The 24,513-nt window shown below is 38.5% G+C and overlaps 1 protein-coding gene across 9 annotated transcripts in view; it reads left to right on the top strand.

The window, feature by feature from the left end:
- LOC140463507 (C-terminal-binding protein 2) overlaps positions 1 to 24,513 on the top strand; it is a 285,613-nt gene that overhangs the window by 152,252 nt on the left and 108,848 nt on the right. For 3 of the 9 annotated variants that reach the window (XM_072557554.1, XM_072557558.1, XM_072557556.1), the window contains exon 2: positions 949 to 2,699. The exons of 4 other annotated variants lie outside the window; for them this stretch is intronic. In XM_072557554.1, coding sequence (XP_072413655.1) covers positions 1,163 to 2,699 — 1,537 coding nt within the window. In that variant the 5' untranslated portion in view covers positions 949 to 1,162. Of the gene's footprint in view, positions 1 to 620; positions 746 to 919; positions 2,700 to 24,513 lie in introns of those variants that run through there. 2 more of the 9 variants (XM_072557555.1, XM_072557553.1) reach the window with 2 other exon arrangements.

The raw sequence follows: 24,513 nt of genomic DNA, 5'->3' as shown, positions 1-24,513 counted from the left end.
TGCTCTTAATGCTGCAAATTCCAGATTACGTTCTGGCAATTTTCCCTTGTGAGATGATGAGAGGATTTTCATCTTATAGTAATGATGTGGCACTGAAACTTCACTCAGCGTGATTTAGGTTGCTAGATTTGACTTTGCGTATAAAATAAATACCATGATTGCGTAACTAAACCAATAGAGCACAGAAACATTTCTGTGGTCAAGATTGAAAGAAATCCTTTCAGTTCAAATTCTTTGCTTATTTAGTTCAAAATTTCTATTTTGTCAACATTCCCACTTGCATGCAATTTGTTTCCAGCTGTATTCACTGGATTAGTATCATGTCAAGCTGGATTTGAATTGTGCTGACAGTGAAGGATTTCCAGTTTTTTTTTCCCTCTCTCTGTATTGTTACCCTTCCTCCCTTTTACCAGAAAACACACCGGCTCTCCACATTTAGATGCATTTCCGAAATATTGCAAAAATCCATTTAAATAATTTTGCAGCAAATTGTGGTGGTCCCATTAAAAAGGAGCGATGCAGAGCTTTGGAATGAGCTCGATTGATGTCACAAAGAGCAAAGGCTTTACTGGTTTAATTTAGTGCTTAATCCGTGCGCCCTGCCATACCAGTTGCCCACAAAAGCAGTGTCCCAAGCAAGAAAGGATAAATGTATGGATTAAAGGAAGCTACCATTTCCATCTGCAAGCAGGCACACAAAGAAGACCTTTCATTCGGGCGCTGTGAAATGAGAATTGATAACAAGGTGCGTTGTGTTTTGTTTCTACTGATGTTTCTGTGGATTAATAATTCAAGCAGTACTTTGTAATAGAAAACCTCCAGTTGCTTAGTTCTGCAGTCCCAGCGGGGCTCAGGTGAATCCAGTCTGCTTTGTTTCATGTTTTTGTAATCAGAGGTCCCGCCTCTTTAACTAAGCTGAAGTCATTTTATTCCAATGCCTGTCCCTAGCAAGCATACAACTGTTGGCCGCTCTCAGAGCTGGGACGCTAGTGGATGTTGTGAAGACAACTGGGAATACAACAGTGCGTGTGACTATGCAAGGAATCCTAGGAGAACAAATTCCTTAAACTACCACGGTGAAATTGTTTCTGATGACCCACATAGCATCAGAGCGCATGGCAACAACTTGACAGGTGGAAATGAACATAACTCTGAATGTTACATGTATTCAGACTTTGGGTTTGACCAGGTTTACCCCAATCGATATGACCGCAGACCTGTGAGGAAAAGTTCTGTGCCTGATTTCTCTTATTCTTATGAAAAGCAGCCCGTTATGTCTGGACGCAGTTCAGTGCCTCCTCAGGATTACTACCCAGATCCTGCTTTGGGCATTAGGCCATCTGAAGAGGCACGTTTTTATCGGGATCATATGCTTAACAGATCACCACAGAATTATGGGATGTCAGGAGGAAGGATGTCATGGGACCACTCACAAGGGAGGTCTCCCCGTCCTGAGATAAATCGTATGTACCATGATCCTTCTGGTAAGCTGATTCTCGATGGACAGAAAACACGTAGCCGTGATCCTTCTCCTGCCAGATATGGTGCTGAAACGCCTCTCCCTCGTTACGGAACAGAGCCACCATCTCTCGCGAATAAGCAGATGTACAGTGATTCCACAGGTGCCCGACAGATCACTCCAACATGTTTAGTTGTTGATCCTGCCACTGGATCTCGATGTGAGAACACTTTGGATAGAATGATGTCTCCTGGTGTATTAAATCACACTCCTAGACAAGGAATGGCAGCAAGAATGATGTCTGATTACAACTTGCAGAGAGATGGTTTGGTGTCAAAGCCAGTTTATGATGGTTATGACAACACCATAATAACTCGTGGTCACCTCCCTGGACAGGACAACAAGGCTGAATTTCTGGCACTGTTGCGCTCAGAGGGGCTTTCGGAAAGTACAGTTGCTGCCTTGCTGCAACAAGGTTTTGATTCAACAAGCTGCCTAGCTATGTTAGAAGAAAATGACATTAAGTCAGTGGCTCCAAATCTGGGTCAGGCACGATTGCTGTTACGGATTGTCCAGAATTGCAAAGCAGACATGCAGTTACGACAAGAGCTGCAAAATACCAATGCTCGTGTAAGAACACGTTCAAACAGCTTCAGCCACAGAAGTGAGCTAATGCGTAATGACTACGGAGTCCAACCAGGAATGGCCCCTACAATGGATAGTTCTACTGTTCAGCAGCTCCCAATAGCATTGCAGCCAATGTCACCCAGGCTTGGTGAATTGAACCGCCGACCATCTAGTGCCCCATCTCAACATCTCCTGGAAACTGCAAACTATGGTTCGTCTGGGCTTGGAAGATTAGGGAGTCATTTTCCAAGCTTCTCAGGCTATAGCAATCCTGTTGGGCTGCAAAATCTGCGATCGGGGCCTGTCTATAGTGCTCAGTCTGGAATAGCAATGAATACTGGACAGGTTACTCCAAATCCAGGTCCCAAAACTGCCTATTCTACTACTTACACTGTACCCATTGAACTAATGACAAGGGAGCGCAACCAAGCTCATTCTCCAGCACACAGCCCTCACAGTAGTCCTCAGATTCTCCGAAAGCCAGGAACACAGATGGAATCTACACTGATACCTACAAGCTCAGCTTACAGATTGCCGAATACTGCAAACCAGAAAGTGACAAGACGTACAGGACCACCAATCATTGTGTCCACAATGGCTTCACCTGAACCAAGTAATTCATTTTTTTAATATATTTTGACTCTGTGTGATATGTATGCTTGAGGGTCCTACAATATCTGCAATAATTTTCTTATCCATTGTAAACAAAATCTAAGTATGTTTGCACTTTTTATAGACTTATGTTATTTTTGTCTTGATACAAAGTTTTCAGAAAAGTATTAATGTATTGGAAATACCTTTGTGGGCTGATATCCAAACTCTTGATCATTTGTATTATTTTCTCTGATGCTGCTTACTTGACCACAAATATTATGCAAATCATGGTACCCTTCAGTTGGTTACCTTATTATTAATACAGTTTGCATTCTGGTAACTAGAAAGGAATCTTGTACCAGTCTCTCGTCACAATATTATTATGCTGTACAGTTGAGTCTCTGGATGAATCATCAGTTATCATAAATACAAGAGGGGGGGTGTTCCTGTATAATGTAGATTAATATGTATATGACAACCCTAACCTACCTAAAGACTGAACTCTACATTTGGCACATGTCACTGTTTGTAATGGGGGGGTGGTGGAATACCATTGTATCACTAGCATTCCCATATTCTGTTTACATTGAGGTTTCCAAGTTTTAGTTAGAGAACCTTACACAGCAGGACAGTGGAATATCAAAAAAAAATTAAAAGAAGGACAAGAAGCCAGCTGTACAATGTACCTAAAACAAAGTCACTATTTATACAAATCTTTCATTTGAGAGAATTGAAAGTTATGTTTTAAGTGGTAGATTTGAGTAAAATGCAATATAAAGGATATATTGTGGAAAATCATGAAAGGGGTATCTGGTGGAACAGTAACTTGTCTCTCTCAACTCCTTCGTGTATTGGTTAGTGTAATCACATTAAATTCCTGCTTGACCTTTTCTTAATCCAGGGTTGTTAATGTGGTAAAACATCACAGGCAGGAATTTAACTTCAAAGTGTTGTCTAGAGAATTTAAAATACTTGATGGAGAAAACTAATCTGTCTAATCATGGCTATTCCAGTATTTTGTGTGCAGTCATATGTTGTAGGACACCATATTTATATTGTGTCAGGGTGAAATGTTAAATGAGTAAAAATGCTTAGATCACTTAAGGGTGGTGATTGTCGATGAGCTAATTGAATTGTTAGACTTCTGGTATAATTCAGAAAGAGCCCATTTTATGCATTTTGTTGTCAAAAAATTACTGATGAACAGCAAGTCAATCACCTCTGAAAGAGCTGCCATTTTGAAGATAGCAGAGAACGAGCTGCTGTTGATGATATACTGAAGAGGTGATTGGTTGTCGTCTCTCTGGAGTTGCAGCATCCTCCCAATGGCATCCTCCATTCAGCATTCCGAGAATTGGACATTTTAATCAGGAAATTATAGCAAATATAGTTGTGACCACTTTATGACACTGCATAGAGTAGATACTGGTAATACATGGGACACATCTTCTTTATATTTTATACCATATTGTAGATTTCTGAGCTTCATATTACTTTTATTATTCCAGTTAGTTCTGTATGAGTGTTTCTGAAAAGAATCTTTAACATAGTTGAGTGTATTTCCAGTCACACCCTTATGGTAATTACAAGGCTATGAACTATACAGTTTTTAAAAAATGGCTTCCTGTTCAGTAAGTGTAGACCACATCTCCGTACTTATGAAGTGACAGAATTGCAACATATAATCCTTTGATGTGAACTGACAGTTGGTCATGATACTGACAGTTGCCCCAAACCCAGAACTTTTATCATTGGCAGCATTACAGAAGTTATTGTAATGGAACTATTTTACTCTGAAACCAGAGCTGATTTCAGAGATGTAATTAAAGAATATTTAACTATCTTTTCCTTATTTTAATAAACCCAGTTTCAACTGTATTGAACTTTATTAGAAATCAGTGACAGTGGTTAACAGTAGCCTCCTATAGCTGGAGAGCTTTCACCAAAACTCTATCCCATAGCATAAAGTATACCTAAGAATTGAAGACTCAGTCGAATAGCAGTCAGGAAATATATCTGCTGAATGCAAGGTCTCCAGTCTCCTTTGATGGGATTGAGGGATATAAAGGATTGTGACATATACTGGAACTAATAGAACTGTTGACCTTTGAGGGTGTCAAAGTACAGTATTATAATGCAGAGGTCCAGCCCAATACACATGGGGAGAGATATAAGTATTGATGCAGGAAAAGCATTATATAAAGATAAAATTCTTTCTGATATCCTGGGTTCATTAGCCTATATTTTGCACTACATATAGCATTAGAACTGAAATGTTTACAACGATCAGTTTGCAGAGCTAAAACATGATGCTGGTTCTGTTTTAAAGTTGAGAATGTGTATGTAAGTATCAGAAAAATTCTTCAAGCAAAATTACATCCAGTTTAAAAAATGGCTAACACTTGCCAGGAAAAGTTCAGTATATACATCCATGTTAATCTATCTCAGGGCTGAAACATAGTAATAAACCAGTTGGATTACTCCCATCTATGAATTCCTTGCAATAAATTATTGTCAGTGTGTTCTGGTAATAAGAGAGAATTATTATTTTGAAACTTATTTTATCATTTTATAATGAAGTTCGAAATATACATCATTTTAAATTCAAAGTCATAATTTTGAATGAGATGTAGAAAGTTTGTCTAAATTTTTCCTCGAGTTATTAATGATACCGTTTTGTCATTTAGCATTGAGAAGGGGCAACACGGTGGCTCAGTGGTTAGCACTGCTGCCTCATAGCACAAGGGCCTCAGGTTCAATTCCAACTTCGGGCGAATGTCTGTGCGCCATTTGCACATTCTCCCTGTGTCTGCGTGTGTTCCCCCTGGGTGCTCTGGTTTCCTCCCACAGTCCAAAGAAGTGCAGGTTAGGTGGAGTGGCCAGACTAAATTGCTCATTGTGTCTAGAGATGCGTAGGCTAGATGACTTAACCATGGGAAATGCAGGATTTCAGAGATAGAGTAGGGGAGTGGGTCTGGGTGGGATGCTTTTCAGAGTTTCAATGTGGACCTGATGGCCTGAATGGCTTGTTTCCACGCTGTAGGGATTCTATGATTCTATTTTCTGAAGAAGTAAGGAAAATTCCAAATTCAGTTTTGTGTAAGTTTCATTGGTGAGTTATGTTAATGTTGAGATATGGGGCAGTGTGGGTGAATAGTGTACATGGAAACAGTGCAAAAAGAGAGAGGGAGCAAGCAAGCTAAAAGAAATAGGCAAAGAGATCATTGATATTAAGCCAGAAGAAAGAAATGCTAGGTGAGGTGCTAATGAGATGTATAAATGGCAGGACCTCGGACGTGTGGGGGAAGGCTAATGAGCATAAGGAGGGTGTTCACCTGAAATTGTTAAATTCAGTGTTGAATCCTGAAGCCTGTAAGGTACCCAGGTGGAATATGAGTCTAACTGGAACACTGCAGCTGGCCTGTGACAGAGATGTTGGCATGGGAACATGGTGCTTTGTTGAAGTGGCAGTGAACTGGACATTCAGGCTCATTTTATGGACAGAGCGTAGGTGTTCAGCGAAGCACTTTCTAGTCTGCGCTTCATCTCCCCAGCATAGAGAAGATCACATTGTGAACTGCAAATACATTAGATTGAGTGAAGTGCAGTTGAATCACTGCTTCATCTGGAAGGTGTGTTTTTGAGGCCATGGATAGTGAGGAGGGAGGAGTTAAATGGCCAGGTGTAACACCTTCGGTGATTGCGGGCAAGGGTCAAGTGGTGGGATGGAGAGGGGTAGGGGGTGGAGGAGTAGAAGATGCAGGATGTCCCAGAGAGAATGCCGACAAGGGAGGGGAAAGTCTGTCCAGTGGTGCCAACCTGCTGGCGGTGGTGGAAATGGCAGATTTTGATTGTTGGGTACGGTCAGAAATGAAGACCAGGCATGCCTTATTTTTGTGGGAGGCAAGAGGAAGAGATGGAAATTGGGTCAGACATGACTGAGGGCCCTCTCAATTACAGTGACATCGAACCTCTGTTGAGAGAAAAGATGAACATATTTGAGGCCCCCCTGTGGAAGGTAGCCCTGGGATGAGCATGCAGACAGTAACTTGTACACATTGATCCTACTCTTGCTGACCCAAATTTCGGGCTGGGTATTTTAGCTGGGCCATTTTGTGAGGAACTGAGTGTCATGGCACTTCAGGGTCGTGAATTTTGGGAAAACACTGTTTTAGGGTCAGAAGCCTTTCGCCAGGTGAGATCAAAAGTTCTTTCCAACTTTAGTTGTAATAAGTAGATGCTGTAGGGTAAGTTCAGATTGTTTCTAATGCAGTGATAGTTTGTAGGTCTCTGTCCTTAAAATGCAAGTGATCTTTAAATTGACCTCCATTGTCTTAAGTGCAGAACTTTGTCTAATAGATGAGGTTCTCTTCTGTATTCAATATGATTGAGAATAAGCATTTAATATATTTTATGGATAGCTGCTTTCATCTTACCACTGAAGTCTGCAGATCTGTTGAGCCTTTGAAACAGTCTTCTAGAATCCAATTTTAGCAGAACCCATGAACTTTGAAATGCTCATAAAACTGTTAAAGTAAATACCTTTTCAAACATGTCTTGAAGAAGAGTTACACCTGTTAAATGCTCATAAATCTGTCACAACAAACAAAGAAAATTCAAAAAGGCATTTCAGAGATGCATATCTTTCATACCAGCTTGTAAAAGTGCCAGTTAGACAAACACCCTTCATATCTGTGTGAACAGTCTCTCTCTAGAGCTGATACATTACTGCTTGAACTTCACCCAAACATTCATAGTAGGATTCCTTCTCAAAGCCATGTACCCTGTGTACATTGGCTCTAGAATTGAATACTTTGAACCTTTGAAGCATACGAGATAGATGGCCACAATACCCAGTGGTAGAGATAATTGCGGATGAGGGTTAGGGGGGAAATTTTGGGAATGTCTGATAGACTTTGCAGTAATTTATAAAACTAAGTCAGTGTCCCAATCAGCTGAGGCAGACCACCTAGCCTGCTACCATTTTCATCCACTGGCTCCATTCCTGCCTCAGGCCTGTGGCAGCATCCTTTTCAACCCATCCTCACTACTTCAGAAAATGCACATGTGGCACAAGCAGGTAGGAGTTTGGGTACATGGCTGGGGAGCAGCATTACTCATGACTCCAGCCTCCAGGGTGAAAATCCGTGTCATAATCTCTGGATTGTGGATCTGAGCCCTGTAACTGTCGCGCGATTTTGAGTCTTCCGTTTTCAATGAGTGACGTAGTCTCCTAAACCATCACTCTGTGGGTTTCTTGATGCTCTTGGATCCAAAGAGGAAAATAAGCCCAAATGAAAATGATATAGAAGAAGGACTATGGAATTGACTGTGGAAGCTGAGCAGGAATAACTTATCGCTGAAATATAAGAGGTTACCCAGCAGTTTCTAAAGAGCAGCTTTGGCAGAACACTCATGTTTATAAATAGTTTGTCCATATGTTGTTTTATGTTTATAAGTGAACTTTTCAACCCATCTTCCAGTTGGTGGGAAGAATCCTTTTGAGGGTTACTTCCTTTTTCAATCTGTAGATCCACTCAGTAATTATCTCAGTCTAGGTCAAAAAGTCAAGTTGTGTTTAAAAGCTAACGTGCATTACATAATATGTGAAGACCGTTACATTTCTGAATATTCATTACTACTGATAACTGGTTCTCTTTATTCATAAAAAAATGAACTGTCAATGATACCATTAGTGTCGATCTTTGAACAGTATGTGAACTTTCAACGGTCTCTTGCCATTGATGGCCATCTAACCTATTTAATCAAATAATGACCGAAAGGATTAGTGTTCCCTTCGGTGGAGATGTTAAGTAGTCTGCTGGCAGGTAACAGCACACCTATACCTGCCCAATAGCCTTGACAAGAGGACTGGCCCACATTAAGGGTGGTGTCTCACTAACATGAGGGCAGTGGCCTGCAGATAGAAATATTGTGCTCTGAAGCTAGTGTCTGGAGGGCTGGCTGTGACAGATAAGTCACCCAAATTGATTTTTAAGTGCCAGTTTACTCTCTGCTAGAATGTTTATACTGAAGTTAACACTAATACTTATTTCAAAAGGAAACTCTCTCTTTTCTCACCTTAAAATCCTCGTTGTTAGTTATTTAGAATGTGACTCTTCCTTTAGATTGCCATGAATATCCTTTGCTTTAGCTTTTAACTAATTACTCGCGCTCAATTTTATAACAATGGTGTCTCTTTGCTGTTAGAGGTCATTGTTGTGGGTCGGGTAGTTCATTTAATTTTACAGTGAATTCTCAAAATTCTAATTCCTGAGCTGCTTTCTCTAATATTTGATTCCACTGAGTTCCAATGTTTCTGGTACTTTGTAACATTTAAATGATTAGTCCTTGGGATCTTAATTAATTTATAAATCAGTGGTTCCTCATGACCACAAGCACACAAACCCTTTGTGTATGCTAGGAAATTGTCTTCTGTACATTCTACCATTGATTGAGAAAATCCACTTATCTGAAGGGCAGAGCTTTAAAAAGTTGAAACGTTTTAGAGAAATTATCTGAAACTTTTTTGTTATTGATGTAGGAGCTCCATGCTATAATAAACTATAAAGAGTTTCCTAGGAAGGTCAAGCCTTTGTTTGAAGGATGTTTTCTCTGAGCTGCTTGCTGAATCATAGAAGTGAACAGTATTGAGCTCATAGTTCTGGTTATGAGAGAGACTTCAGACTGTAATGAAGATTTTGCTTGTATTTTTAATCTTCTTTCCAGATTGTTTCAAGTTTCCACTTTTGCCTTCTCTTCATACCATCCCCTGTTGATCTGTTCATTTATGGTTTGATAGTATTGATCCTTTCCTATCACTTGGCACCAAATTTTAGTATCTGCGCACATTCTCTTGTACTCTTCTTATCACAACAGTTAGAAGGAAGAAATTCCCAGTCACAAACAATCTAATCAGGAACTCCAGAAAAATACAATAATTATTACTGCCATCAAGAACTTAGGAAGGAATATAGGAACAGGAGCAAGCCGTTCCGACCACCAAGCACATTCCACCAGTCATTTAGGTCATGGATGATCTGTACTCAACACGAAATGCCTGTCTTTGCTCCACATCTTTAACATCTGACTTTCTTTGAACTTTTAAATTGACCAGTCTCAGCAGCATTGAAGGATAGAGTTCCAGATTTACTGACATCAAAGGCTGTTAGAAACATTTTTCACACACTCATGAGTGGCCTATCTTTACTTTTCCATGCTCCCTGCTTTGAATACCTTCCCCAGAAACAGTAGATTCTCTCCTATTAAATCTTTTAACTTAAACCCCTCAACTGGATCACATTTTAATCTCTTATGTTCATTATCTCAGTGCTTCACTTGCAAATTGCTTTTTGCAATGACTGTGTGTTGGAGAATATTATGTTGGCTAAAGCCCCATTGCATTGTTTTATTTAGTGTGAGAGCAAGATAAAGTAAGTTGAAAGAAAGTTTATAAACTATTTAGAATCTATCCCTTAAATCCTGTTTCTGGTTATAATCTGGGAATGTAGAAATAAGAGTAAATTACTTAGTCCCTTGAATTTATTTTGTCATGCAGTGAGATTATGATTTATCAGAATCCTAACATCATCCATTTGTCTTGTCTCCACATCAAACCATAGAATTCCTACAGTGTGGAAACAGGTTGTTTAGCCAATAAGAGTTCACAACGACCCTCTGAAGAGCATCCCACCCAGACCCACTCTCATATCCTATGCCTATAACCCTGAATTTCCCATGGCTAGCCAGCACATCCCTGGACAATATTGGAAATTTAGCCTGGCCAATCCACCTAACTTGCACATCTTTGGACTGCAGGAGAAAACTAGAGCACCCAAAGGAAATCCAAGCTGACATTAGGAGAATTGTGCAAACTCCGCACACAGTCATGTGAGGGTGGAGTCGAAACAGAGTCCCTGGTGCTATGAGGCAGCAGTGCTAACCACTGCGCTGCCCTGTCCATGTACCTTTTATTTTGTCAATAATCGATCAATCTCAGCTTAAAATTATTAATTGAACTGGTATCTTTTTGGGAGAGAGAATTCCAGATTTCTACAACTTTTCTTACGAAGAAGTGTTTTCTAACTTGCCTGAATGGCCTGTCTCTGATTGCCCTAGATTTACCTCCACCAGCAGGAGACATTTTTCCAGATCTGCACCATCAATTTATTTTGTTATCCCAAAGACCTCATCAGATCACCCAGGGAATACATTAAGTCTCCCATTTTAATCTAACCGTTGGAGCCAGAGTACTATTCTGGTGAATCTCTGCTACAGTTCTTTATACATCAGTATACCTTTCCAGAACTATTCACAGTCCCAGATGTGTTTTAATCAAATAATTGCATAGTGTTATGATTCCAACTGATTGTAATACTGGACAATTAATTAGACAGTGAAATCTGGCTTGATACATACCAGTCTCAGAACTCAAAAATGAAACTAAGTCCTTCCCTCCTTAGCCTGCACATCAGTAAATACAAATCAAACTTAAATATGTACATGGATCTGTGCACTTCAGAATCCAAATTTACAAAATTATAATATCATGAACCTTCATAACAGCTGTAGTGAAACTCTTCACCACACCCCCATGATTACTTGCATTTGTGTCTCAACTTTAATGTTGAAAAAATGTCCCAAACTACTTTTTGTGGCAATAGAGCTCATGAGTGACACAAATATTTCCACCTCACAAGTGCCAAGCAATGACTATTTTAAACAGCAGTATGTAACCATCACCACTTGATAATCAACAGCATTGCCATTATTGGATACCCTATTCTTTAACATAACAAAGGATATCCATTGACCTGAAACTTAACTAGATTAAGCATGTAAGTACTGCGACCACAAGAGTAGGTTTGAGCAAGGTATTCTGTGGCAAGTAGCTCAAAACTAATTTTCCACCAGTTAAAAGGCATATCAGGAGTGTAATAGAATACTCTCCACTTGCTGGATTGAGTTCAGTTTCAACAACATTCAAGAAGTGATACCATCAAGGACCAAAGCAACATGGCTGGTCAGAACACCATCCACCATGTTAAATATTTACTCTGGCGGCTATTGGCACAGCATGTGAAAGGATGTGCAGGGCTTGTGTGGGTCATGGAAAGTCTAAAATATCTATGGAATTTTTAAATTACTTCTGCAGACCTGAATAAATAATGGAAAGGTTCAAATAAACCCAAGTTAATTTAAAAGTAATGAACTTTTATAAAATGAGGGAAAAGATTTTTGTCGCTTCTATCCTTTGCCACTGTTTTTCTGATGTTTGCTTATCCCTCTCTGTAATCATTTTCTCACTTTGCATGTCCAGATTCTGATTCCATCCATTGGCTACATCGGACACTGCCAAAACAACCATACTAATTGGCTGAGTAAGATATGCAAATTTTTCAGACCCTCCTTTCTTACTCACCTTATGTGAAAATAGATGTAATTGTTGGTGTCTGCTGCAGATATTGGTTGTGGTGAAGGTAGAGTACATGAGGGTGTTTTCTTCAGAGCTGGAGCTTGGTAAACATGGTACAGCATAGCAGGGACAAACAGCTAGTGGAGGATTCAACAACTAAAGTATTGCTGCACATGGACAGTTGAGACCCACTTACTAAGTTCTTTTGCATGAGACTCTTAAAGGGTTTCTTGGAAAAAGCATATGTCATGATTTTCCTTTAACTAAAGGTTTACAAAGCCATGGAAGTATATACCACTTACAGGGACAAGGACAGCAGGTACATGGGAACATAGTCACCTCCAAATCATATACCACAGTGACTTCAAAGTATATTTTTGTTCTTTCATCATTTCTGGGTCAAATATCTTGAACACATTATATTTTGAACAGTGTCTTTACCAAACAGACTGCAGCGATTCACTAAGGTATCTCATCAGCACATTGTTGATTGGAATTAGGGATGGGTAATAAACATTGGATGAGCCAGTGATGCCAAGATCCCATGGTTAGGCCTGTGGACTCAGGGAAACTAAAGAGAAACTAAAGTTACACTATTTGGTACCCCTCCAACCCCTAACCTGACTGCCACCATTGAAAAATCACCCAGTATTTAACTAACAGATAGTCAGTGCATACATAGCAGCATGTTATGGTTGGCTGATAAAAATGGCTTTAGTAGAGGGAAGAATGAAATATGAAAAAGTCAGCAGAAGAAAAACTGAATGAAATGTGAAGAAACAGACAAGTTCCATTGGAATAGAAGAAAGAAGGTAAAGCAAAAGCAACTTCTCCAAGATTGAAGCTAATGAATGGGGCTCAGTGGTTAGCACTGATGCCTCACAGCGCCAGGGAGCCGGGTTCAATTCCAGCCTCAGGCGACTTTCTGTGTGGAGTTTGCTCATTTTCCCCTTGTCTGCGTGAGTTTCCTCTGGGTGCTCATGTGTTCTTGTCCAGTCCAATGATGTGCAGGTGAGCTGGGTTAGTCATGGGAAATGCAGGGTTACAGAGATAGGGTAAAATGCAGTTCAAAGGTTCAGTGTGGACTTGATGGGCCGAATAGCTTGCTTCCACATTCTAAAGATTCAATGATTCCATGAATAGGAAAGAATCCCCAAGAAAATAGCCAAAAAACTATAATATAGTCATAACGTAACATAATAACAGTTCCAATAACAAGTACACACTGTACCTGCAAGATTTCTTCTGCAAGTGCAAAAGACGGGTCTAACTGATCAATCTGCATTATTAAATATAGATTGGCACATGAGGAAAATCAGATGTATATAAAGCCACATGATTACAAAACAAAGCTATTAAAGCAGCAGGATAAAGGAACTAAACAAATGGCAGCAGATGATATAATAGAAGAAATATTATTGAAAGAGACAGCTAAGAACATATTTCCCCTCCAGCACTCTAGCATCCCATGGTTTATGAGCATGCTGAGATTTGATGAGGGGAACTGCACAACAGAAACTGTTGTGATGGAAAGACCTGCAGCTACAAGAAGATGAAACGGGGACAAAGTGCCTCAAGTATAATAAAAAGCACAGAGATGAGCTGAAGAGAATGCACGAAGCTTGTGTGAAATAAGATCCAGTGAATATGAAGCAGACGTTAATCTCCTAACTTGACATAGCAGCACAAGGCAAGTAGTTCAGGCCTAAGCAATCTAAAAGCCTAATTTAAAGTTCACAACGTTCAAGAAAATATCTAAAAAATGTTTCTAAGCACTTGGAACATTTGAGATTTATACAAATACCTTAAATCCAGAAGTATTTAATGTGGAGAAAGTGAGGACTGCAGATCAGAGTCGTGAGTGTGGTCCTAGAAAAGCACAGCAAGTTTGGCAGGATCCGAGGAGCAGGAGAATCAACATTTCGGACATAAACCCTTTGTGTTAATGTGCCAATGTAAAGCAGTTTTAATAGATTACATCAAATTATATAGAAGCTTCAGCACAGGAACAGTTGTAGTTTATGTTTCAATGACACAGAACCTTCCTTGCACTTGAATTATCTAATTTCTTGGATATTGCCTCATTATCTTCATGTATACTTAAATCTCCCCATAAATGTACCATATAGCTGCTTCAGCCACTCCATGTAGCAACAATTTCCATATATTTGTCATTTTCTGTGTAAAAGAAAATCCTTCTGAAGTTTGTGCTTGATCTGTTAGTGACTTCTCTTCTATTTATCCTATAAATAGAGAAAATTTTGGCGACATTCAGCAGGTAAGTTAACATTTAGCATCTATGGAGAGAGTGAAGCAGAGTTAATCTTTTCAAACTGTGATGAAAAGCCATAGGTGTGAAACATTGACTATTTTTCCAACCACAGCTGCTGTCTGACTGTGTTTCCCATTATTTTCTCTTTTTCAGATTTCCAATATCCTTCAGACATCCAGAATCCAGTGCTCTTACACTCCCTTGTTCTTGATTTAACATGTAGAAATAGGATGGTCATAGAATCAATTCCCTTCATTATTTTAATGCCCTCAGTCAAGTATTCTCCTTGTCACAGAAAAAAATGCCCCAACCTGCTCAACTTTTCTATGTGTTGTCTTGGATGCATAAACTCTGCACATTTTAAAAAAAAGTCAGGCAAATCTTACATATCAGATAGGTTTTGTAAAAAATGTGATGAGTATTTCTCCCTATAAAGTAAGCAGAGCTAAAACATCATCATTTTTGAGATATTTGGGAGTATCTGAAAATTGCCCTTTTTTTCACGAGAAACATGTCAAGTATCCCAGATCATGTTGCTAGTAGTTTGAAATTGTGTTGACAAAATAATCTCTTGACTATTCTACTTGCACCATAGAAAATACATTATTAAAATTCATTAAAGTTGCAGAATACGCAATGTGTTTTAAAGAATAGTTTTGAATAGTTACTGCCAATCCAGTGATGTGATCACTACATTGGCATTCCTGAGTTATTTAATGAGCCTTCCTTGAGAAGGTATATAACATGTAATGACTGGATTTATTACCAAATAACTGATTATTAATAAGCCACTTGGACTTGCCACCAAAGCAGAACTCTTACATCAGATTGAGTAGAGGACAACAAGGTGGTAAAAACAATGACTGCAGATGCTGGAAACCAGATTCTGGATTAGTGGTGCTGGAAGAGCACAGCAGTTCAGGCAGCATCAAAGGAGCAGCGAAATCGACGTTTCAGGCAAAATTTTGCCTGAAACGTCGACTTCGAGGACAGCAAATCCAGTGTTGCACATACAAACATTAACCTTTATTTTGAATGTTTCTATAGTTCCATCTAATAATCTGAAGACAGATCAGAGTGGTCCAAGGAAAACAATTCTATCTTAGTCGCAGTTTTTCAGCATAACTTAGTCGTAGCAGGCACACTATATTCACTACCAATGTATATGTTAGCCAAGATTAGAAGTGAATACCTAAATCAAATCTGCAGCAAGGTCATATCTTGCTTGTTTGAAATGTTTTTTTTCATTGTTGCATTTCATTACATGCTGTTGCTTCAATTTACAACTGAATGAATACTTATGCAAATGAAAATGTGACATTTTTCTAAGGAAACACCAATTTGTCTTCAATCATTCTGAAGAATGTTAAGACCTACTGTGATAGCATGCTGTATATTGAGCCCCAGTACTCCTGGAGCTGTACCAGGTGTTAACGTTTTTTTTAAAAAAAGCACAGTACCCTGATTTACTTGACTTTCAGATCAAGATTGATAGAAAACATGGACCAGGTCTCTAATAAACAGGAATGATTGTTTATTATAAGTAATTAGATTATAGTTGCAAATAAACAGATATGAAGTATTGGCATATAACACCACCAATGAAAATACTAATCCTCTTACAACACTGCCCCCCCCCCCCCTCCAATACATACACACACGCGTGCACACAGACAAACATGAGCAAATGGGTAAAATAGATTATTGATAGAGAAGCACTGGAAAGTCAATTGACTGTTATTTGCTTCTTGATTCTGATGTTGAATTAAACCTACTTAGTTTAGTTAGACCTTGGTATTCAGTTGTCTTTTTTTAGAAGCTTCCCCTGCTTTGTATGAAGTGCAGAGCATCTGATTTACTTGGAAAATGACTCTGATTTAACAAGTCAAAAGTCACAGCTCACAGCAACTGCTACAATAAAGTAACTGTTTTTCTTCAAATGTCTGTCTTTTACTGCACAGAACAGAGAGCACATCCTCCTGTGTCTTTCTTTCTCTCTGTGTCTGTGTCTCTGGTTCTCAGATAACTGAGCAGATTGGAACTGGAAACAAGTTACAATCAGCTTAATTTGTCATCTCATTGTCTGCTCATAGCAGGAATCCACAGCCACAAAGACACAGTTCACAATAAGCATTCAATTCCTTGCTCTGAAATTGTACAGCCATCCTGGTAAATTCATTTTTTTTTAAAATGTTTTTTTTCTCATTGTGGTCCACAGTTTTTAAAGACAGTCCTTACAAGAAAGAAACTTAAAAGCAGCACATGACATGTGCCTGAAATAGCAGTCACCTTTCCCTGCCACATTAATATCCACCTCAAGTACCTTAGCTCAGATATTCCGAAGAGTGGCAGTCAAAGCCACACTGCTTTTCTTTTTTATGTTAGCTGGAAAATTAATGACAAGATCACACTCTGTTATTTGTGCATAAATAAAAATTTTGCAACTTCAGTGAGATTTTCAAATCACCACACATTTTTGGATAGCATATGCCATTTCCATCTTTACCTGACAAAAATAGCAGCACACCTTCAGCTTCCTCATAAATGTCAGAAATTGCTGGATTTGTACTACAAACATGAATAAACCTTCTGCAGAAATTTGGATCTGGTGTTTCATGCTGTGAGGTTTCTTGAGATGCTCTGCTCCGATGCACCTTTGGATTGTAGTATGCACTAAATGTGTTGAAACAGGCTCATAGCTAGAATCGGGTGAGATGTCAGAATGTGCTGATGTTTTTGAGTGGGATATAGTTCATGAATAAATTATTTATATGATCATTGAGTACATGAATATTTGTACATCACTAATATCTTCTGTATTCCACTGATTCCATTTCAAACCTTTCACCATCACTTATTGAGCTTCTTGGACATGCTTGAGTTTGAATTGAATGGAATTGAGTTAGCTTTATTGTCACATCCTCAAATGAGTACAGTAATAAGTTTATAAGTCATTACTTACAGCGCCATCTTAGCGACAAAGGTACCTAGGTACAGTTTCTTCAGATACAAGATTAGATACAGTGTAACAGTGTCACCAACACACTGCTATCTTAGATACATAGTACCGAGGTATACTCCTTAGTTAAAGAATAGAGAAATGAAGAAAAGCAAAGTTATGTTACAGCTATACACAGTATTGCCATAAGTCAGAAAACCAAGAAGCAAAGTTTAAAAAGATCAAACATCACAGTCTTTCTCCGAGGGCTCTCTGCAGCAGACCAGCACAGGAGGCTTCCAAATGGTCTAACCTCACTGCTGCCACACCCCGCATTGGGCCATTGGTCGCGGATGTCCCACTTTGGATCTGGGGGTCGAAGGCAGAGAGTCAGAGAAAATAGAAGAGGAAGAGAAAATCACATAAGGGAAGTAAAGAGGGAAGGGGAAAAGAACCAATCCCATTTCCACACCCATCCTGGGCTGACACACATACAACCATGCACACACTTTCACTGGATCTCTGTCACTATTGGTCATATCTTGTCTTCTATTCTTATTTGATGGTTGATTAATATGATCAGTTTCCTTATTTGTGCCTCATTTTGTCCTTGACAGGTAGAGGAGGTGAGAAGTCTGCTAAATTATGTTAATGTTAGATTATTTATATTTTAAAGTGAGAAAACGTTCTATCTGTGCAACAAATTCATTTGCAAGAGCTTGACATTTGTTGCTCCAGTAATTTTATCTGATAATGGCGTGATTGCAAAGTGGATCTGAAAACATATTCCTTAATTGTGTGTTGCTAGGTAACAAGAGAGTTTGACCACAATCAGAGAGAGATTATAGAATAATTTTAATTGCTGAAAGGTTTCATTGAGAAAGGACCTGGAGAAAATTGCTTTTGGATTTTTCATGCATGCAGTTATTCATGAAGAGCATTAACCAATCATCAGAATTATTAGTCAAACTAGTAAAATGATACGCAAAAACAATTCTCAAAAACAAAAGTAGTGGATCACTAATCTATCAAACCTTAATAATTAATAAATAAATAATAAGAAAAATAGAAACGACTGTTTCTTTTTAAATAATTAAGCTTTCCAGGAAATTTCCAAATAATGTATAATGCATAGCTTGATGAGGGCAGAAAAATCACCTATGACTATACATGAGTGAATACAAAGAACAGTTGTTTAGTATGGAGCAGAATTTCTTATCTCGTCCAATTTTATTTGTCGTATATATTATTATGAAGAATAAATGCAAAACATATAATACGAATGATTCATTTGCAGGCAATAGGGGAAAAGTCCAGGTTTAGTCCTTAGTTCGTGTTGAATTGAAAATATTGGCTTTAATTAAGGTGGAGAGTCATCATTGAATATTTGGTGAGAAATACAGTAAATCCTCTGTATCCATGCAATCACGAATCATAATTCCACTTATCTGCTCCAAAAAAGAGTAACAATAAAAATAACCATCTGTGGGAAAAGATCACTTATTTAGCTTATTTTTAATGAGCTCCACACTCACATGGCTGCTAATAAGTTTACAGTGAACATATCCACAACAAACTTGGAAGAGAAGCAACCTGTGATTAGACAAGCAGTAAGTAGATAGTTGAGTGATTTCCAGCCGTGAGGGAGTCTTTGAGGGAACAGGGAGGCTGAGATCTGATAGTAGGGAGATATGATGCAGAAACAGGAGGCCAGAGGGCTGGGCTGGGAGTCCATTTCAATTTACCCACAACCAAGAGCGGAAGCAATGTCCAAGAACAGACCTTCTCACAATGCTGGAAAGGGGGAGCTACACTTTTTTTGCTGAGCTGGCTATTTTCCCAGCAGGTAATTTGGAGAGAGCGGAATGGCTGCAGAGAGGTCGCGAGAAGTGAGGAGGCTGTAAAGGGGTTGGAGGGAGACTGGTCTGGAAGGAGGGGATAGACAGGTCACATGGGGACTTGGAGGAGATGGTGGTACTAGTTGAGGGAGAAAGGGAAACACCAAGGATGCTGGGTGGACAGGGCGGGAGATTGCAAAGAGAGGAGAATAGTTTTCAATTGATCAACAAAGGAACAGTTAGCTAATTAATTAATTCCTTGCAAAAGAATATGATCTCTCTAGCTCAGGCTGCATATTTTCAGGAGCTATTCAATGATTTGAAGTAGTGAACACAGACAATTGTTAAATTTAAATCTGAACTTGAGATCTGAGATGCAGTAAAAATAGTGACAGTATGATTAAAGAATTCCAGCTTTTTGAATATGAAATAGAAATGCTGTGACCTCACTAGCCTGTAGATGATGTATTTAGGATGGTGTATTATTTTGTGTGCAAATTTGTGTCAGTTATTTTTGAAAATAATTTGACTTCTGCCTGGTGTCTTAGGCCAATCTCAATCCTATGATGTATAGGAAATTAATGTTTTCTTTGTTTATCACGCCTTTAAATTGAATGGGGTTGATAATTATTGAAGTTATTGATTTAATTCTACCAATTCTGCTTCTGTTCAAGTCCGAATACTCTGTATATATCAACACAAAAGATTTACAAGGATGTTGCCAGGGTTGTAGGATTTGAGCTGTAGGGAGAGGCTGAACAGGCTGGAGTTGTTTTCCCTGGAGTGTCGGAGGCTGAGGGGTGACCTTAGAGGTTTATAAAATCATGAGGGGCATGAGTAGGGTAAATAGACAAAGTCTTTTCCTTGGGGTGGGGGAGTCCAGAACTAGAGGGCATAGGTTTAGGGTGAGAGGGGAAAGATAAAAAAGAGACCTAACGGGCAACCTTTTCACGCAGAGGGTGGTACATGTATGGAATGAGCTGCCAGAGGAAGTGGTAGAGGCTAGTACAATTGCAACATTTAAAAGGCATCTGGATGAGGTATAATATATATATAGGCAGGGTTTGGAGGGATATGGGCCGGGTGCTGGCAGGTGGGACTATATTGGGTTGGGATATCTGGTCGGCGTGGACGGGTTGGACCGAAGGGTCTGTTTCCATGCTGTACATCTCTATGACTATAACTCTATGACAAAAACGGAAAGTATTTTTACTAAGTGCCTACATCACTTAATAAGGGTGTTGGTGAAAAAGAAAGGGTAATCCCTGAAAATGTAAAAAGTAGTCCTCAATAAGAGTCCTTGGAAAGGTGTGTGGGGTGGTTGAGAAGAAAATTGTACCCTGGCCGAAACATTGCCATAATCAGAAGACTTGATTAATTTAAATTAATTTAATTTAATTAAATTAGTGATTTGGGAAATTTCAAGTTAGAATGAAGCACTGATGCAAGGTGTATTAAAATCCGGTGACTGGGGAAGATAAGGATGTTAACCAGGGATCAATGACAGGGAGATAAACTGGTACAGTGCCTCACATTTGATTATAAATACAAACTTTACAAATAAGTCAGCAGCCTACTTGCTTCTTATGGGAATGACTTTGTTCATTAAGACCTGTGTATGTATCTGATTAGTTTATGGCATCATGTGGTTCGCCAAATCTGATCAGCAATGTGAAAACCTCAAACTTGCTAGCAGTACCCCAAATATATATTATCAATAAAAAGCCTTGAAAGTTGGACATAACTCCCTTGGTAGCTGATTCAATCCTTAGTAAAAATACCTTCTGTATTTGTGTTGATATGTACTGTATATGAACATGCCATTTACACAAGATTTTTATTAAAATTCCAGGATGCCTTTGTGGTTTTCTTTCTGTTGGAGGACAGAACAAGTAACTGGGAATTTCTTTTTGCAAGTTAGATCAAGATAAAGCACAATAAATAGTGCTTCCCACACAAACATTTTTGAGTTAAGCCACTTAATTTACAAGATAATTTTTTTTAGTTTTATTTTTCATGAATATTTTTCTCCCCTCTAGTCTTTTTACATAATTGAACTTCTTATATTTCAAAAGGCCTATTTAAGTAATTGTTCCCTGTGTTACTGTCCCCTCAGTTTCACGTTCTTTCTCTCACCATGAACAATACAATTGCAATTCTTTATAATAACGTTTCCTCTGAGAAGCATTAAGCCATTTTGGACTATTCTGAAGTGCATCATTGTAAGGTAAATGCTCTAGTCTTCACAATGACTGCTACTGTGTTTTATGGAGTATTTGATGCCCTTGCTGAAGCAGTGGGCAGTGCGTGCTTTGAACAACTGCAGTCAGACAATAACAGCAAGAATATATGTGGACTAATGCTTGTATTCTCAGCATACATATGTGACAAATCGATGGAAAATGGAACTTTAATTTGTCTAAACTGAACAAATTTAAATGCATTATTTGTAGTGAATCTGTCATTATAAATCTCTCTCCATGGTGTTTGCTCTTAACCTAGTAATTGTAATTTGAAATTGAGTGTAGTCCAGTAAAATAAAGCTTCAGGTTTGTTGATATGGACCATGAAGTATCTCTATGATAAAATTAAACTAAGGCAGTTATGGTCAGATGGAGGATGCCAGAAAATCTCCTATCTCTGAATTTAATTACATTTACTAGATACTAAAATCAATAAAACTAGATCAATTTTAATTAATAAATCAAATATGAGGGGATGATTGGAGTCTTTTCTCACCTCAGTAATGCTGTCCTGTTCTTTCTCAGTATTTCTTACATTGGACAAATCCAGCATGGGTCAGCAATGTTCAGAGTATTCAGAGTGCCAGGAACCTTGATTAATGTTTAGCACAAGCATAGTAAGTTTAATGGATTACCAATTGCCTTATATGCCTTTTCTTTAGACCTGAGTAATTCAACAAGACAGTTTAACAAATTATATTGTCTTTAGCAAATTCCATGATCTTCATGACTAAATTGCCAAAATGCCATCATTTAGTTTTATGATAAAATAGCATGCAATGACAAATTATTTGTCAAACAATGACTTAATATAAAAGAGGCCTTTTGAGCTTCATATTGAACAGGCATTAAATTTTCATTCTTTCACTGACATGCCATCTATGCTAACAGCATTATACTGCATCAGCTACGGCTCGGTGAGTGACATTCTTGTTTCTGACTCAGCGCTTGTGGATTCAAGACCATGTCAGAGATTTGAGCACAAAATCTTGGCTAGCATTCCAGTGCAGTTTTGAGGAAGTGCTGTGATGTTAGGGGGACTGGCTTTAGTGTTACTTGTATGAACTGAGGTTGATTATATAAAGTAAGGTTAAAGGTATTCGGATGGCGAGACCTTGACAAATGTTAACACAGGCATATTACCAGTTCCCAAAATAGTGATTTTATTTGAAATGTTATGTCTTTAAAGTTTTATCTTTTTGTATCAGTGCCCTTTTAAGAGACTGTTAATTAGTTAATTTGTTCACTTGTTTCTTGTTTATTCAAAAGAAACATTGCAATGCTCCTATAATCCAGAGAGCATCACATGTACCGAACACAAAATGTTCAATACTGGGCAGAAACATTAACCAAACTTACTCGTGTGAGAATAACTGTCAGCTGTGGCTCAGTGGGTAGGACTTTGGTCCCTCTGTCAAAAGGTTGTGATTTCAAGTCTCTCTCCGGGAGTTGAATGCAAAACCTAAGATTATTCATAGAATAATAGCAACCCTACAGTGCAGAAAGGGGCCATTCAGCCTGTTGAATCTGCACCAACCCTCTGAGGAGCTTGGTATCTGTGACACATGTGCCATTTGGATTGGTGGCAAATGAAATTTAATGCCGAGAAGTGTAAATTGATACATTTTTGAATGAAGAATAACAAGAGGCAGTGTAAACTAAATGGTACAATTTTGAATGGTGTGCAGGAACAATGACACTTGGGTTTGTAGACTTAAGTCTTTGAAAATGTCAGGTTGAGCTGAGAAAGTTGTTTAAAAAAAACCTTTGTCCTTGGTTTTGCAGCTACATTAAACAGGCTTACAATACAAAGGCAAGGAAGATGTGCTCATCCTTTATAAATTACAGTGTAAGCCTCAACTGGGGTACCATGGCCAATTCTGGGCTTTCCCAAGAAGAACGTCAAGGCCTTAGAGAGGGAGCAAAGGAGATTTACTAGAATGGTATCAGGTATATGGGATTTTAGTTACATGCAGAGACTGGAGAAGCTGGGATTATTCTCCTCACAGTCAAGAAGGTTCAGAGAAGATTCAATAGAGATGTTTGAAATTAAGGAGTTAGTTTCTCCCCATAGGCTTAATAAAACAGTTTCCACAGCAGGAGGGACGGTAACAAGGGATACAGATTTAAGCTTGTTGATATAAGAATCAGAGAAAAGTTGAAAGCTGTTTCAATGTAGTGTGTTGTATGACATGGAACACACTGCTCCAATGTGTAGAAAATAGATTCAGAAGTAACTATCAAAAAGGAGTTGGATAAATACTTGAAATGGGTGAAATGAGGTCGAATTGCAAGTCTATGGAGAATAAATAGAGAAGTGAGAATACTCTGAGCTGGAACAAAAATGATCAGTCGAATAGCCTCCTTTTATGCAGTATGATTCTTTGGTTGTTAGACAATCCGTGCCGTAAAGGTCATATTCAGACACATGATCTAAATTTGAAAATAGGTTTAACTAACCACTTTGGCTATTTCAGCACCTGGTGCATTGTTCAGCCACAACAGAGATTTGAAGCATGGTTTGGACCACCAGAAGTATTTTTGGATCCAATCTGAATTGATACAGAAATGCTATCTATCCTGGAAAACAAAACATTCTGCTGGAATTTAAACCAAAATGAAATCGATCATTTGTGCTGTCTGATTCTGTCTAAATGATTTGTTGGTTATCTGAAATAAAAAAAAGCTGCTACAATGAAACTGAAGTATGAGGGATATTTGTTAGGAAAGTTTAATGTTCGATCTGTCTGAACTGGTGAGAGGAGAATTGTAAAACAAAATTTATCAAAGGTATGCCTATACTTATATATTAGATAAACTTGTGTACTGTATGCAGTGTATAAAGGAGTTTTAATGGCATCGTGATATTGGATATTTTGGAGGGGTTGCACATAGAGTAAGGATCAAAGACAAGACTGTGATTGTGTTGTAGGAAATTGGTCAGAGAGTACAAAATCTTTCTTTCACTGTCAGCCTGATATTCTTTAGGTAGGTAGTGGAAGAGAAATGCTAAACTTCAGTAACAAAAAGATTCCTGTGAGCCTTTCAGTAGCTGCAAATTTCTTAATTCTTTTTAGGATTCTAAATTTTTCAACAAATGACCTCACAAAATGTCTAAGGACAGTAA

This window comes from Chiloscyllium punctatum, chromosome 38 (genome assembly GCF_047496795.1).
Source record: "Chiloscyllium punctatum isolate Juve2018m chromosome 38, sChiPun1.3, whole genome shotgun sequence".
NCBI classification, from domain to species: domain Eukaryota; kingdom Metazoa; phylum Chordata; class Chondrichthyes; order Orectolobiformes; family Hemiscylliidae; genus Chiloscyllium; species Chiloscyllium punctatum.
The sequence above is the reverse complement of the archived record's forward strand: the minus strand, read 5'-3'. Positions and strand labels throughout refer to the sequence as shown.